The sequence below is a fragment of the Ranitomeya imitator genome, chromosome 7 (assembly GCF_032444005.1).
Source record: "Ranitomeya imitator isolate aRanImi1 chromosome 7, aRanImi1.pri, whole genome shotgun sequence".
Lineage (NCBI taxonomy): Eukaryota > Metazoa > Chordata > Amphibia > Anura > Dendrobatidae > Ranitomeya > Ranitomeya imitator.
Genome location: NC_091288.1, coordinates 122,279,582 through 122,294,888, shown reverse-complemented (window position 1 = coordinate 122,294,888; position 15,307 = coordinate 122,279,582). Strand labels below are relative to the sequence as shown.

Here is a 15,307-nt window from a genome sequence, read left to right as displayed (position 1 = left end):
TAAAGATGAAAATACAAACACAGAGATGAAATAGATTTAGCAAAGTGAGGCCCGACTTACTGAACAGACCGAGGATAGGAAAGGGTACTTTGCGGTCAGCACAAAAACCTACAAAAAGACCACGCAGAGGGCGCAAAAAGACCCTCCGCGCCGACTCACGGTGCGGAGGCGCTCCCTCTGCGTCCCAGAGCTTCCAGCAAGCAAGACAACAGTAAAAAAAAAACAAGCTGGACAGAAAAATAGCAAACCAAAGAAATACAAGCTGGAACTTAGCTTCTGCTGGGAAGACAGGTCACAAGAACGATCCAGGAGTGAACTAGACCAATACTGGAACATTGCCAGGTGGCATGGAGCAAAGATCTAAGTGGAGTTAAATAGAGCAGCCTGCTAACGAATTAACCTCGTCACCTGTGGAAGGAAACTCAGAAACACCCACCAGAGGAAGTCCATGGACAGAACCAGCCGAAGTACCATTCATGACCACAGGAGGGAGCCCGACAACAGAATTCACAACACCCTTCCTTGCTGCGGAGGCTGGCACCCTAACTGGCGCCCCCGCTCACCAATGGCCCACCCTAGCTTCCCCTGAATACTATCCCTTCAACTGTCTAAATACTAAGACCAGGAGGGAAGTGTGAAAGGATTAGAGGGGAGAGAAGGGACAATATGGCAGGGATTTATGATATACCAAAGATTGATTCTTAATAACAGCAAAGATTGTCAAAAGTGCATATAATCATCGTAAATAGAAGATACTTGACATTTTGACAGACCTGATCACAGGCACTCAGATAGCACAACAAATGAAAGGACACAGTATCACACAGATGAAAAGATATCCTTAGATAGTGATAGCAGTAAAAGGTGCTAAGTTCATATGACAATCCACCAGCAATATTTATCTCTAATGTGGTAGCGCACTATTCCCTAATGAGTCACAAAAATAACCAATAATTAGCAAGGGTAATTTCCAGGAGTAGGGCAAAAATCAGCCTCAACGTGCATTTTTTTCATTAGATTTATCGGAGGGTGCAGACAAATATTTAAGGTCTATTTGGCACTTTATTTAAGCCTCACCATTCTGCTCCAGTTACATATCCTATGAATTTGTAATTCTACAGGAGCACTTCATCATGCTTTCTCCCCAGAAAACTGATGTGAAATTCTTTAAAAAGTCACAGTTCATTGCGCAACAAGAAGTTGGCAATTTCACATCAGTTTGAAGCAGCTCCACCAAAATCAGTAAAGCTGAGGAAGAGCAGGGTCAGGCCAAGATGTGAGTAACCCCACAATGCCAGTCTTAGGGTGGTTTCATATTTGCATCTTTGTGCGCAGCATTTGATCCACATAGATCGTCATGCGTACCTATCTTTAACATGGTGTACGCATGGACATGCGTTTGCATGCGTTCGCATGCTTTTGCATACACATGCTTTTTTTTGTGGTGGCTAACGCAATTGTTGCATTCTTGGAAGCGTCAAAACTCCGTCAAATATGCGCAGGCATGCCCATGCAGATGAGTGAGTTAAAAAAAGCATTACTGTCTATGGGAACGCATGCGTACGCATGTCCTTGCGTACCCCTGCGTTCGATGTGCTTGCGTACTTTGGACTGCGCACTGATTGAGACACGCCCATTGAGACATGCCCTCCTGGAAATATCGAACGCATATGCGTAAAAAATGCAAACGCAGGCAAAAAACGCATACAAATGCATGCACACGCAGCGTTTATTTTTGCTGTCATGTGTAAGCCGATTCGGATAAAAACATTGCGTAGCCATGCGTTGGCATGCATTTCGGCATGCGTTTGCGCATGCAGATGATACACTGCACACATATACAGTACAGACCAAAAGTTTGGACACACATTCTCATTTAAAGATTTTTCTGTATTTTCATGACTATGAAAATTGTACATTCGCACTGAAGGCATCAAAACTATAAAATATCACATGTGGATCTATATACTTAGCAAAAAGTGTGAAACAACTGAAAATATGTCTTATATTCTAGGTTCTTCAAAGTAGCCACCTTTTGTTTTGATGACTGCTTTGCACAGTCTTGGCATTTTCTTGATAAGCTTCAAGAGGTAGTCACCGGGAATGGTTTGTCTGGGAATCAAAATATTTTCTGAGATTTCTAATATAATAAGACTGAGAACAACTGTTCCAGATAAGGTTGTATTAATTATAATTGAGAAGGAAGGGAGATAATAAATATTTTCAAAGTAAAACAAACGTTTTATGCCAAGCATACCTACTGTTAGCAAATATAAAACAACATGGTAGTAATAAAGGCAAGAAGATGAGACACAAAGAGCAGGACGAACTGAGTAAGGAGGTGATAAAATACTTACAGTGCAACCATCTTCCAAAACAGTGTATGTGAATTTGCTGTTTCCTTCTGCCTTTAGTTCACTTTCAGTCGAGCTCATAAATTTCAGAGCTTTCTTAACATTTCCGTTCTGTCCATCCATGTATGCGACACTGTTCTTGCAGTGGTAAGTGATATTTTGAGAGCCTCGGCTGGAAAGAATTCTTAGGAACGCCATTTGCACATCAGAAACATCTTCTGGGAGCTCAGGATCACCATAGCTGAACTGCAAAGTGCACATAGGAAATAATATTACTACATTAGAAAAAAAATAAAAAAACAATGATAAATATTTATTAGTCAGATTTTAAAAGAGTATATACAAGAGTTGTAGGCAACATTATGTTCTGTCTTCGCTAGATCAAAAAAGCCCAGTGAAATGAAATCTGTATCGAATATTACAATATTAAACAATGTACTTTTTAACATGCTCATTATTATTGGTGTATGGAAAAAAAAAACAACATCTTTCTTTTAGTCCTACCTGGAAACCTCCACTCATAGACTCGCCAAACCAGACATGTTTCTTAACCCCTTCTGTGCGGCTGTACCAGTTCTTTTGTGGGATATTTCTGGGATTGGCATTAATGCATGTTTCACCAGATTCCATATTGCAGAACACTTTAATGGCATCCATTTTACAACCTTGGTTGGGGTCAATCCAGTATTCTCCTGTGAATGAAAAAAAGCCATGTCTATACACAATTCAAAGCTTTGTTGACACTAGAAAAAGAAGGACATCAGTATACAGCGATATTTTTCTATTAAAATGACTTCACACCTAATGGAACCTTCATGCATTTTATCTTTTCCTGCATTAATACATCTTTTCTGTTCTTATCATGGAATGGAAAAACAACAGCAAGCAGCCTAATAAGTGACACATCAATGGAATCAGGGTCCCTCTAACATGCTGCTCTCAGATTCCCCTTAAAATGCAATATATATGTGTATATATATATATATATATATATATATATATATACACAGTGGGTACAGAAAGTATCCATACCCCCTTAAATTTTTCACTCTTAGTTTCATAGCAGCCATTTGGTAAATTCACGTAAATTCAAAAAAGTTCATTTTCTCCCATTAATGTAAACTCTGCACCCCATCTTGCCTGACAAAAAACAGAAATGTAGTAATTTTTGCAAATTTAATAAAAAAGACAAAATGAAATATCATATGGTCATAAATATTCAGACCCTTTGCTCAGACACTCATATTTAAGTCACATGCTGTCCATTTCCTTATGATCCTCCTTGAGATGGTTCTACTCCTTCATTGGAGTCCAGCTTTGTTTAATTAAACCGATAAGACTTGATTTGGAAAGGCACACACCTGTCTACATCATACCGACAGCTCACAGTGCATGTCAGACCAAATAAGAAACATGAGGTCAAAGGAACTGGCCAAGGAGCTCAGAGACATAATTGTGGCAAGGCACAGATCTGGCCTAGGTTACAACAGAATTTCTGCAGTATTTGAGGTTCCTAAGAGCAAAGTGGCCTCAATAATCCTTAAATGGAAGATGTTTGGGACCACCAGAAGTCTTCCTGGACCTGGCGGTCCAGCCTAATAGAGCAATTGTGGGAGAAGAGCCTTGGTGAGAGAGGTAAAGAAGAACCCCAAGATTACTGTAGCTGAGCTCCATAGATGCAGTAGAGAGATGGAAGAAAGTTCCACAAAGTCAACTATCACTGCAGCCCTCCACCAGTCAGGCATTTATGGCAGAGTGGCCCAACAGAACCCTCTCCTCAGTTCAAGACATATGAAAACCCACATAGAGTTTGCTAAAAAACACATTAAGGACTCCCAGAGTATGAGAATTGAAATTCTCTGGTCTGATAAGATGAAAATAGACCTTTTTGATGATAGTTTTATGCGGTATGTGTGGAGAAAACCAGGCACTGCTCATCACCTGCCCAATATAATCCCAGCAGTAAAACATGGTGGTGGCAGCATCATGCTATAGGGGTGTTTTTCAGCTGCAGGGACAGGACAACTGGTTGTCATTGAAGGAAACATGAATGCGCCAAGTACAGAGATATCCTGGATGAAAACCTCTTTCAGAGTGCTCTGGACCTCAGACTTGGCCGAAGGTTCAACTTCCAACAAGACAATGACCCTAAGCACACAGCTAAAATAACAAAGGAGTGGCTTAAGAACAACTCTGTATCCATTCTTGACTGGCCCAGCCAGAGCCCTGACCTAAACGCAATTGAGCATTTCCGGGGAGACCTGAAAATGGCTGTCCACCAACGTTCACCATCCAACCTGACGGAACTGGAGAGGATCTGAAACTAAGATTGGCATAGGATCCCCAAATCCAGATGTGAAAACTTGTTGCATCATTCCCAAGAAGACTCATGGCTGTACTAGCTCAAAAGGGTGCTTCTACTCAATACTGAGCAAAGAGTCTTAATACCTATCACCATGTGATATTTCAGTTTTTCTTTTTTAATACATTTGCAAAAGCTTCTAAATTTAATTTTTTTCACTGAAGATGGGGTGCAGAGTGTATATTAATTATATTAATGAGAAAAAATGAACTTTTTAGAACTTACCAAATGGCTGCTATGAAACAAAGAGTGAAAAATTGAAAGAGGTCTGAATACTTTCCGTACCCACTGCACGTATATATATATATATATATATATATATATATATATATATATATATACACGTTAGGTGTCAAGTTCCCGCCGCCGCACAGGGGGAATCTCGAACCATGTCTACTGTGGTCTCCCATTCTCCTCCAGCCACAGTGGAACCTGCTCAGCAGAGACATAGATCCTAGCGTCTGGCTCAAGCTGATACTGTGCTCTGCCTTTGTTGCCAGCACTGATCAGCAGCGAGCAGGCATTTCTGGGACTAAGTCCAGCTTTTCCCATGCTGAGCATGCCCACAGGACGACCTCCCATTGGAGGCTGGGGGTCACATGCTCAGGTCCTGTTGCAGCTCCTATTGGACCATCTGGAAGGTCCTGGAGTGCTACTTCTATAAAAGATTTGCATGGCCGCTCGGCCATGCGCTAGTATAAACTTGATAACGTCTGTGTGTAGATGAATGTCTGTCGATGGATGAAAGCTCCTTAATGATTCCCATTCCTAGTGTTGATGACTGCTCGCGAATGGTGGAAGCTACCTTGCGCCCGACAGTGCTACCTGCACAATTAGCACACGATTCTGCGTCTATTCGCAGTGCCCGCCTGTACGGCACCGTGCGCAATCAGTGCACTTTCCTGACAGCTGGTCAGTGTAGGGTGGTAATTCGACTTGGACTTAGCATCTGATTCAGGGCATCCTCAGGCACGGGCTCAAAAGCCACCGAGGGTCAGAGCAAGTCCAATCACCAGTTTAGTGGGGGTGTTTCATAGGGATCCTACTAGTGTCTTTCAGCTGCACCCTGTGACTGTTAACAGGGCACAGCATATTTACGCCGACTCTGTGAAGCAACAGAGTTCGCTTCCATTCACACTGGGTGAGGTCTAACCCACGTGTGAGCAAGCGTCCATCCTCCATTACTCAGCAGCATGTGTCATCTCTGCACGGTGGACCCCGGACTGCGAATGCGTTCCGCCAGTTCTAACATATATATATATATATATATGAGAGAGAGAGAGAGAGAAAAGCCAACCAGCACTCCCAATGTGAACACATGCAAGCTGCAAGCTGTATCATATAGATATAAAAGAACACAGCAGCACATGTACATGAATCTAGGCCATGTGAAAACACAGTCAAATGTTCAATATGAATCATACTTCTCAAAAATTTTTTTTTCATAAATCTTACAGTTATAGATAAAATGAAGATTCTTAGCGCATAAATTGGCCAATTCATGTGTGCCCATCAACCACGGCAAGGTGATCTACCTCTGATGGGTCCTATTCTACCGTACATGCCACAGAGTGACATGTTTGTCCAAAGTTGTAGGCTGGTGGCCCAAGAGTGGCATGTACGGTAGAATAGGACCCATATATTTTTGCGAAGTATGAATCATATTGAACATTTGTCTGTGTTTTCACATGGCCTAGATTCATGTACATGTGCTGCTGTGTTCTTTTATATATATATAATTATATATATATATATATATATATATATATATATATATATATATATATATATATCCATCTTTCTCTCTAAATATATATATACACAGTCATGGCCTAAAGTGTTGGCACCCTTTGAATTGTTCCAGAAAATTAAGTATTTCTCCCAGAAAATTATTACAATTACACATGTTTTGCTATATACATATATACATGACAAATTGAACATCATTTAACAAAAAACCCCACAAATGGTTTGGACATAATTGTTGGCACCCTTAACTTATTTGGCTACATACCCTTTGGAATAAATGAATGCAATCAATCGCTTCCAATAACAATCAACAAGCTTCTTACAACTCTCAACTGGAGTTTTAGACCACTCTTCTTTTGCAAACTACTTCAGGCAGTGGCGTAGGAAGGGGGGTGCGGGGGGGTGCGGGGGGGGGGCGGGCCGCCCCGGGCGGCACAATGTGGGGGCGGCTATCAGCGTGGCTGCGCGCACTCATTCTCTGCTCCTTCCTCCCAGCATTATGAGGACTGGAGCAGAGCGCTGGCAGTGCGCGCGGCCGTGCAGAGTTGCTGGCTGCAGTGTAGCAGGGGCACACAGTCACACACGCTGTGACTCACCCCCGGACCTGCAGTCAGCAGCAGAAGCTCCGATCCCGCCCCTCCAGCAGCGTCACAGCTCTCACAATGTGAAGAGCCATGGAGGGGCGGGGCTAAATGTCGGGGGCGGAGCCACGGACAAGCAGGAAGAAGAGGCAGAAGGAAATATGAAAATCAGAGCGGGAGACAGAAAAGATGTGAGAACAGAGACAGAAAACAACAGAGAGGCAAGACACAGGTGAGAAGTATATATATATATATATATATATATATATATATATATAACATCATTGTCTAAGGGTCACACTTCCGTCTTTCTGTCTGTCCTTCTGTCTTTCTTTCTTTCACGGATATTCATTGGTCGCGGCCTCTGTCGTCGCTGATTGGTCTCGGCAGCTGCCTGTCATGGCTGCCGCGACCAATCAGCGACGGGCACAGTCCGATTAGTCCCTCCGCTGCAGTCAGTGCCCGGCGCCTGCTCTATACTCCCCACAATCAGCGCCCGCTCCATAATCCCCTCCAGTCACCACTCACACAGGGTTAATAGCAGCGGTAATGGGCCGCGGTGTAACGCACTCCGTTACCGCTGCTATTAACCCTGTGTGTCCCCAACTATTTACTATTGATGCTGCCTATGCAGCATCAATAGTAAAAATATGTCATGTTAAAAATAATAAAAAAATGAAAAAACCTGCTATACTCACCCTCCATCGCCTTTCCCGCTCCTCGCAACGCTCCAGTGCCCGCTCCATGCAAGCGGCAGCTTCCGGTGCCAAGGATGGTATGTGAGAAGGACCTGCCATGACATCACGGTCATGTGACCGCAACGTCATCACAGGTCCTGCGCTCATACCAACCCTGGGACTGGAAGCTGCCTCGTGCGATACAGGGCCAAAATTCATCGGAGGGTGAGTATATGTTTATTTTTTATTTTAAGTCTGTATACTACGTGGCTCTGTGCTGTATACTCCATCACTGGGCAATATACTACGTGGCTGGGCAATATACTACGTGGCTGGGCAATATGCTACGTGGGCTGTGCAATATACTACATGGCTGTGTTATATACTACGTGGCTGGGCAATATGCTACGTGGGCTGTGCAATATACTACATGGCTGTGTTATATACTACGTGGCTGTGTTATATACTACGTGGCTGTGCTATACGCTATGTGGGCTGTGCTATATACTGCGTGGGCTGTGTTATACACTACGTGGCTGTGCTATATGCTACGTGGGCTGTGTTATATGCTATGTGGCTATGCTATATTTCTCTGCTGTATCTGCATCATGAATCATGCTATATGTTAAAGGGGGGGCCCACTGAGACTCTTTCGCCCGGGGCCCTCTAAAACCGCAGCCGGCGCTGCAGCTCTTTAACGCTATTGACGTGCGGGCCCGCGCCCGTACGTCAATAGTTAACAACAGCCACCAGCCATTTGGAGGCTGGCAGCTGAAGTCGGCCGCAGCGCACACGTCGACGGCTTCTGACGTCATTGTCAGTCGCCGGCGAGTGCACGCTTCAGCTGCGTGGAGAGAGCAGGAGCGCGGTCAGGTAAGCAGAACTTGGTTTTTTTTTTGCAGACCCTATCATGTGTGCTGCCCTATTTTTGGTAACCTTTATGTGTATTGAGCCGAGGGGGGGGGGGGGGGGGGGGCGCCAAACTCGGGAGCAGCCCCGGGCGGCAAAAGCTCTAGCTACGCCCCTGACTTCAGGTCTCTCATATTTGAAGGGTGCCTTATCCCAAAAGCATTTTTAAGATTTCTGCACAGGTGTTCAATAGGATTTAGATCCGTAGTCTGCAGTGCTTTGTTTCCATTTCTGCGTCCTTCTTGAAGAATGTTTGGGGGCATTGTCCTGCTTGTAGACACATGAACTACTTCAAAACCTAGCTTTCTGACACTGGGCACTACATTGTGACCCAAAATCTTTTGACACGCTTCTGATTTCAAGATGTCTTATACACAGCCATAGCACCCGATGCCAGATGCAGCAAAACAACCCCAAAACATCTTTGAACCTCCATTGACTGTTGTTACTGAGTTCTTTTGTTTATAGTCCTCATTCCTTTTTTTGGTAAACAGGAATGAGGTGCTTTAGCAAAAAGCTTTATCTTGGTCTCATCTGTCCACAAGATGCTTTCTCAGAAGGATTTTGGCTTACTCACGTACATTTGGCAAACTGCAGTCTAACTTTTTTATGTCTGTGTCAACAGTGGGGTCATCCTGGGTTTCCTGCCATAGCGTTCCATTTCATTCAAATGTTCACAGATAGTTTGCCCTGACACTGATGCATGCTGAGCCTGCAGGACAGCTTAAATTTCTCTAGAACTTGATTCGGGCTGCTTATCCTATCCTGTACTCCAACCTTTCATCAATTATTCTCTGCCGTCCACATCCAGGGAGAATAGTTACAGTGCCATGGATTGTAAACTTTTTGATTATGTTGCTCACCATAGACAAAGGAACATCAAGATCTCTGGAGATGGACTTGTAACCTTAAGATTGTTGATATTTTTGAAAAATGTTGGTTCTCAAAATCATCAGACAATTCTCTTCTCCTTTTTCTGTTCTTCGTGCTTAGTGTGGCACACACAGACACACAATGTAAAGATTGAGTCAACTTCACCCCTTTTCATCTGGTTTCAGGTGTGATTTTAATATTGCTCACACCTGTTTCTTGCCACAGGTGAGTTTCAACAAGCATTACATGCTTGAAACAAAGTTGTATAACCATAATTTTGGACCATTTTGGGGGTTTTGTGTGAAATTATGTCCAATTTGCCATTTTTACTGAATTTTTGTGTTGTTCCAATACACACACAAAGGAAATAACATGTATAACAAGACACATGCAATTGCAATAATTTTCCGGGAGACATACTCTACTTTCTGGACAAATTCAATTTTTCAATTTCGGCCATGACTAATATATATATATATATATATATATATATATATATATATATATATATATATATATATATATATATATATATATATATATATATATATATATATATATATATATCTATATATATAGATATATATATAGATATATATATGTATAGTGTGTTCCAAATTATGATGCAAATTGAATTTAAGTGTCATAACGATTTAATTGTTTTGTTTTTCAAATAAGCTTGTGGATGGTATTGTGTCTCACGGCAATGGATCACTGAAAAATACACATGTGATAATTAGCTTTCCAGGTGATTCTACTTAAAGGAAAACTACTTAAAAATGATGTTCCACGTTATAAAGCAGGCCACAGGTTTTAAGCAATATGGGAAATAAAAAGGATCTCTCTGCTGCTGAAAAGCGTTAAATAGTGCAATGCCTTGGACAAGGTATCAAAACATTAGATATTTCACGAAAACTTAAGAGTGATCATCATACTGTGAAGAGATTTGTGACTGAAACAGCACAATAAACATAAGGATGAATGACCTCGGGGAGATCAAAACATCCAACACCGCGTAGACACCATCACGTGTTTCTTAACGCAGTGATCCAGAACACTGCTCCCATACCTTATGAGAAATATGCAAATACATGTAGAAAAGCCGCGGAGACACCGTGATGGTGTCTACGTGGCTTTTCTACATGCATTTGCATATTTCCTTCCCGGTGAAAGACCTGGCTATTTATTGCTTGCCTTGAGAAACACGTGATGCTGTCTCCTCGGCTTTTTTACATGCATTTGCATATTTCCCATAAGGGATGGGAGCAGTATTGTGGATCACTGCATTGAGAAACATGTGATGGTGTCTCCGCGGTGTTGGATGTTTTTGATCTCCCCAAGGTCCTTCATCCTTATGTTTATAGTCCTTTTGCAAGGCACTGCTCCTAATAGCCAGTTTCCTACTGCACACTGATGAGGTGCAAATACCCCAAAACAGCTGTCTGTGGATGGATACCATGTTTTGGCATAGGTGGTTTTCCTTTTTGGATGCTGCCCTTCCTGTGGTTGTTCCTTCCCGGTGAAAGACCTGGCTATTTATTGCTTGCATTGAGAAACACGTGATGGTGTCTCCGCGGCTTTTCTACATAAAACAGCACAGAGTTCATGCAGATAAAGGCATAATGAGGAAGGTTTCTGCTAGACAAATTCATTGGATTAAGATAGCAGCTTCCAAAATACCATTACAAAGCAGTAAAACAGTTATTTGAAGCTGCTGGTGCCTCTGGAATCCCACGAACCTCAAGGTTTTTGATCATTCAAAGGCTTGCTGTGGTGCATAAACCTACTATTCAGCCACCCCTAAACAGCGTCCACAAGCAGAAACGGTTGTAGTGGGCCCAGACATACATGAAGACTCATTTTCAGTCTTGTTTACTGATGAGTGTCGAGCAACCCTGGACGGTCCAGATGGATAGAGTAGTGGATGGTTGGAGGATGGCCACCATGTCAAAACAAGGCTGCGACACCATCAAGAAGGTGGAGGAGTCATGTTTTGGGCTGGAATCATGGACAAAACAGCTGGTAGAGCCCTTTAAGGTTTCTGAAGGTGTGAAAAAGACCTCTGCAAAGTATATAGAGTTTCTGACTGACAACTTTCTTCCATGGTATAAAAAGCAGAAACGTGCCTTCAGGAGCCAAATCATCTTCATGCATGACAATGTACCATCTCATGCTGCAAAGAATACCTCTGAGTTATTGGATGCTTGGGCATAAAAGGAGATAAACCCATGGTGTGGCCACCATCTTCCCCTGACCTCAACGCAATAGAGAACCTTTGGAGTATCATCAAGCAAAAGATCTATGAGGGTGGAAGGCAGTTCACATAAAAAAAAAGCAGCTCTTGGAGGCTATTCTGACTTCATGCAAAGAAATAGAAGCAGAAACTTTCCAAAAACTCACAAGTTCAATGGATGCAAGAATTGTGAAGGTGATATCAAAGAATGGTTCCTATGTTAACATGTAACTTGGCCTGTTAAGATTTTATGGTGCTAAATAGCTTTTTTTTCAGTGAATGTGACCTCCTAATGCTGCAAATTCGACAAATGAGTATTTTCAGTTCTTTAAAATATATCAAAATGTTTAGAAATTCTACTGTGCATAAAAATTTGGAACAGTGCATTTTGAGTTTTTATTCTTTTTGGAGATCATGCTGTTATTATTGGGAGGTTTCTTGAATAAATGTTGATGTATTCTCTAATGAGTGATGACTTTTATTAGACTGTCATTTTCACTAACCATTTAGGAAAATCTGAGCAAAATATCATTTGCATAATAATTTGGAACATGGTGTATATGTACAGACCAAAAGTTTGGACACACCTTCTCATTTAAAGATTTTTCTGTATTTTCATGACTATGAAAATTGTAAATTCACACTGAAGGCATCAAAACTATGAATTAACACATGTGGAATTATATACTTAACAAAAAAGTGTGAAACAACTGAAAATATGTCTTATATTCTAGGTTCTTCAAAGTAGCCACCTTTTGCTTTGATGACTGCTTTGCACACTCTTGGCATTCTCTTGATGAACTTCAAGAGGTAGTCACTGAAAATGGTCCTTCCAACAATCTTGAAGGAGTTCCGAGAGATGCTTAGCACTTGTGGCCCTTTTGCCTTCACTCATGCTTCAAGCATAAAGATACGAAATGTAAATGTTTGGTGAAGAATCAACAAGTGGAACACATTTGTGAAGTTGAACGAAATGTATTAGTTATTTTAAATGTTTGAGGAAATTCAAAACTGAAAAGTGGGGCGTGCAATATTATTTGGTCACTTTACTTTCTGTGCAGCAAACTCACTCGAGAAGTTCATTGTGGTTCTCTGAATGATCCAATGTTGTCCTAAATGCCTAATGATGATAAATATAATCCACCTGTGTGTAATTAAGTCTCCGTATAAATGCACCTGCTCTGTGATAGTCTCAGGGTTCTGTTTGAAGCACAGAGAGCATCATGAAGACCAAGGAACACAACAGGCAGGTCCGTGATACTGTTGTGGAGTAGTTTAAAGCCGGATTTGGATACAAAATATTTTCCAAAACTTTAAACATCCCAAGGAGCACTCTGCAAGCGATCATATTAAAATGGAAGGAGTATCATACCACTGCAAATCTACCAAGATTCGGCCGTTCCTCTAAACTTTCATCTCAAACATGGAGAAGACTGATCAGAGATGCAGCCAAGAGGCCCATGATCACTCTGGATGAACTGCAGAGATATACAGCTGAGGTGGGACAGTCTGTCCATAGGACAACAATCAGTTGTACACTGCGCAAATCTGGCCTTTATGGAAGAGTAGCAAGAAGAAGCCATTTCACAAAGATGTCCATAAAATGTGTCATTTAAAGTTTGCAACAAGCCACCTGGGAGACACACCAAACCTTTGGAAGAAGATGCTCGGTTCAGGAGAAACCAAAATCAAACATTTTGGCAACAATGCCAAATGATATGTTTGGCGTAAAGGTAACACAGCTCATCAACCTGAACACACCATCCCCACTGTCAAAAATGGTGGTGGCAGCATCATGGTTTGGGCCTAATTTTCTTCAGCAGGGACAGGGAAGATGGTTAAAATTGATGGGAATATGGATGGAGCCAAATACAGGACCATTCTTGAAGAAAACCTGTTGGAGTCTGCAAAAATCCTGAGACTGGGACGGAGATTTGTCTTCGAAGGCTACGTTCACATTTGCTTTGTTGGGCGCAGCGTCGTCGACGCATACCGACGCATGCGTCATGCGCCCCTATCTTTAACATGGGGGGGCGCACGGACATGCGCCGGTATGCATTGTATTGTGTTTTGACGCACCAGACAGGGCGCGGACGACGCTACTTGTAGCATTTTCCCTGTGCCAAAATTCATGAACATTACTAGTTTATGTCAACGCATGCGTAAAAAAATGCAGCATTGTGTATATGCATTGTTGGTTGCGTCGACGACGCTGCGCCCAACAACGCAAATGTGAACGTAGACCAACAAGACAATGATCCCAAACAAAAAGCAAAATCTACAATTGAATAGTTCACAAATAAGTGTATCCAGGTGTTAGAATGGCCAAGTCAAAGTCCAGACCTCTAACCAATCGAGAATCTGTGGAAAGAGCTGAAAACTGCTGCTCACAAACAATCTCCATCAAACCTCACTGAGTTCAAGCTGCTTGCCAAGAAAGAATGGGCAAGAATTTAAGTCTCTCGATGTACAAAACTGATAGAGACATACCCCAAGCGACTTGCAGCTGTAATCGCAGCAAACGGTGGCTCAAGAAAGTATTAAATTAAAGGGGCCGAAAAATATTGCACACCCCACTTTTCAGTTTTTGAATTTCTACAAAAATTTAAAATCTACTATATAAAGCTGAATGTGTGTATGTGTGTGTGTGTGTGTGTGTGTGTGTGTGTGTGTGTGTGTGTGTGTGTGTGTGTGTGTGTATGTCCGGGATTGGCATCTGCACCGTCGCAGCTACAGCCACAAAATTTTGCACAGTCACACGTCTGGACCCCGAGAGCGTCATAGGCTATATTGTGAGGCGAAATTTTAACCCCACGCGTTCCAATTCACCAAACAATTTTGCCCCTATCTTCATAATGGGGAAAAAAGTGAAAGGAAAAGTGTTGGAAGCGTCGCAGCTACAGCAACAAAATTTTGCACAGTCACACGTCTGGACCCTGAGAGCGTCACAGGCTACGTTGTGAGGTGAAATTTTAACCCCGCGCTTTCCAATTCACCAAACAATTTTGCCCCTATCTACATAATGGGGAAAAGTGAAAGGAAAAGTGTTGGAGGCAAATTGACAGCTGCAAGATGTGAACAAGGGGGACTTAAAGAGTGAGAGCGATGGCGCCAAAGAGTATATACCGTACAGTTGCTAAGGTGGGGCCCCGACATGGGATACTCACCACACACGGCGATATGAACACACACACAAAACGCGCCACACACTACCACGTGCGTGAACACATATAAAACCCTCAGCACACATTTCATGACACATACACCAACCTCGCCACATAAAAGTCGAAACACAAAAGTCGCCGCTCAAAACTCGCCACGCGCAAAACTCGCCACATGCAAAAACTAGGCTCACGCAAAACTCGCCACAAGTGCAAAACTCACCTCATGGAAAACTCGCCACACGCAAAACTTGCACACGCAGAAAAATTGCCACATGCACAAAAGTTGCAAAAGTTGCCTCACACAAAACTTGCACAAACTCAAAATGCACCACACATAAAACTTGCCACGCGCAAAAACTCGCCATGCGCAAAACTTGCTGCACACAACTTGCTACACTAACCTGT

The 15,307-nt window shown here is 42.4% G+C and overlaps 1 protein-coding gene across 1 annotated transcript in view; it reads right to left on the bottom strand.

The window, feature by feature from the left end:
- The window catches only part of COL3A1 (collagen type III alpha 1 chain), a 335,593-nt gene that overhangs the window by 15,059 nt on the left and 305,227 nt on the right, over positions 1-15,307 (bottom strand). Inside the window, exons 49-50 of the mRNA XM_069733786.1 lie at positions 2,859-3,046; positions 2,358-2,600 (exon numbers count right to left, since the gene is read on the bottom strand). Of these exons, the coding sequence (XP_069589887.1) occupies positions 2,358-2,600; positions 2,859-3,046 (431 nt within the window). The remainder of the gene's footprint in view (positions 1-2,357; positions 2,601-2,858; positions 3,047-15,307) is intronic.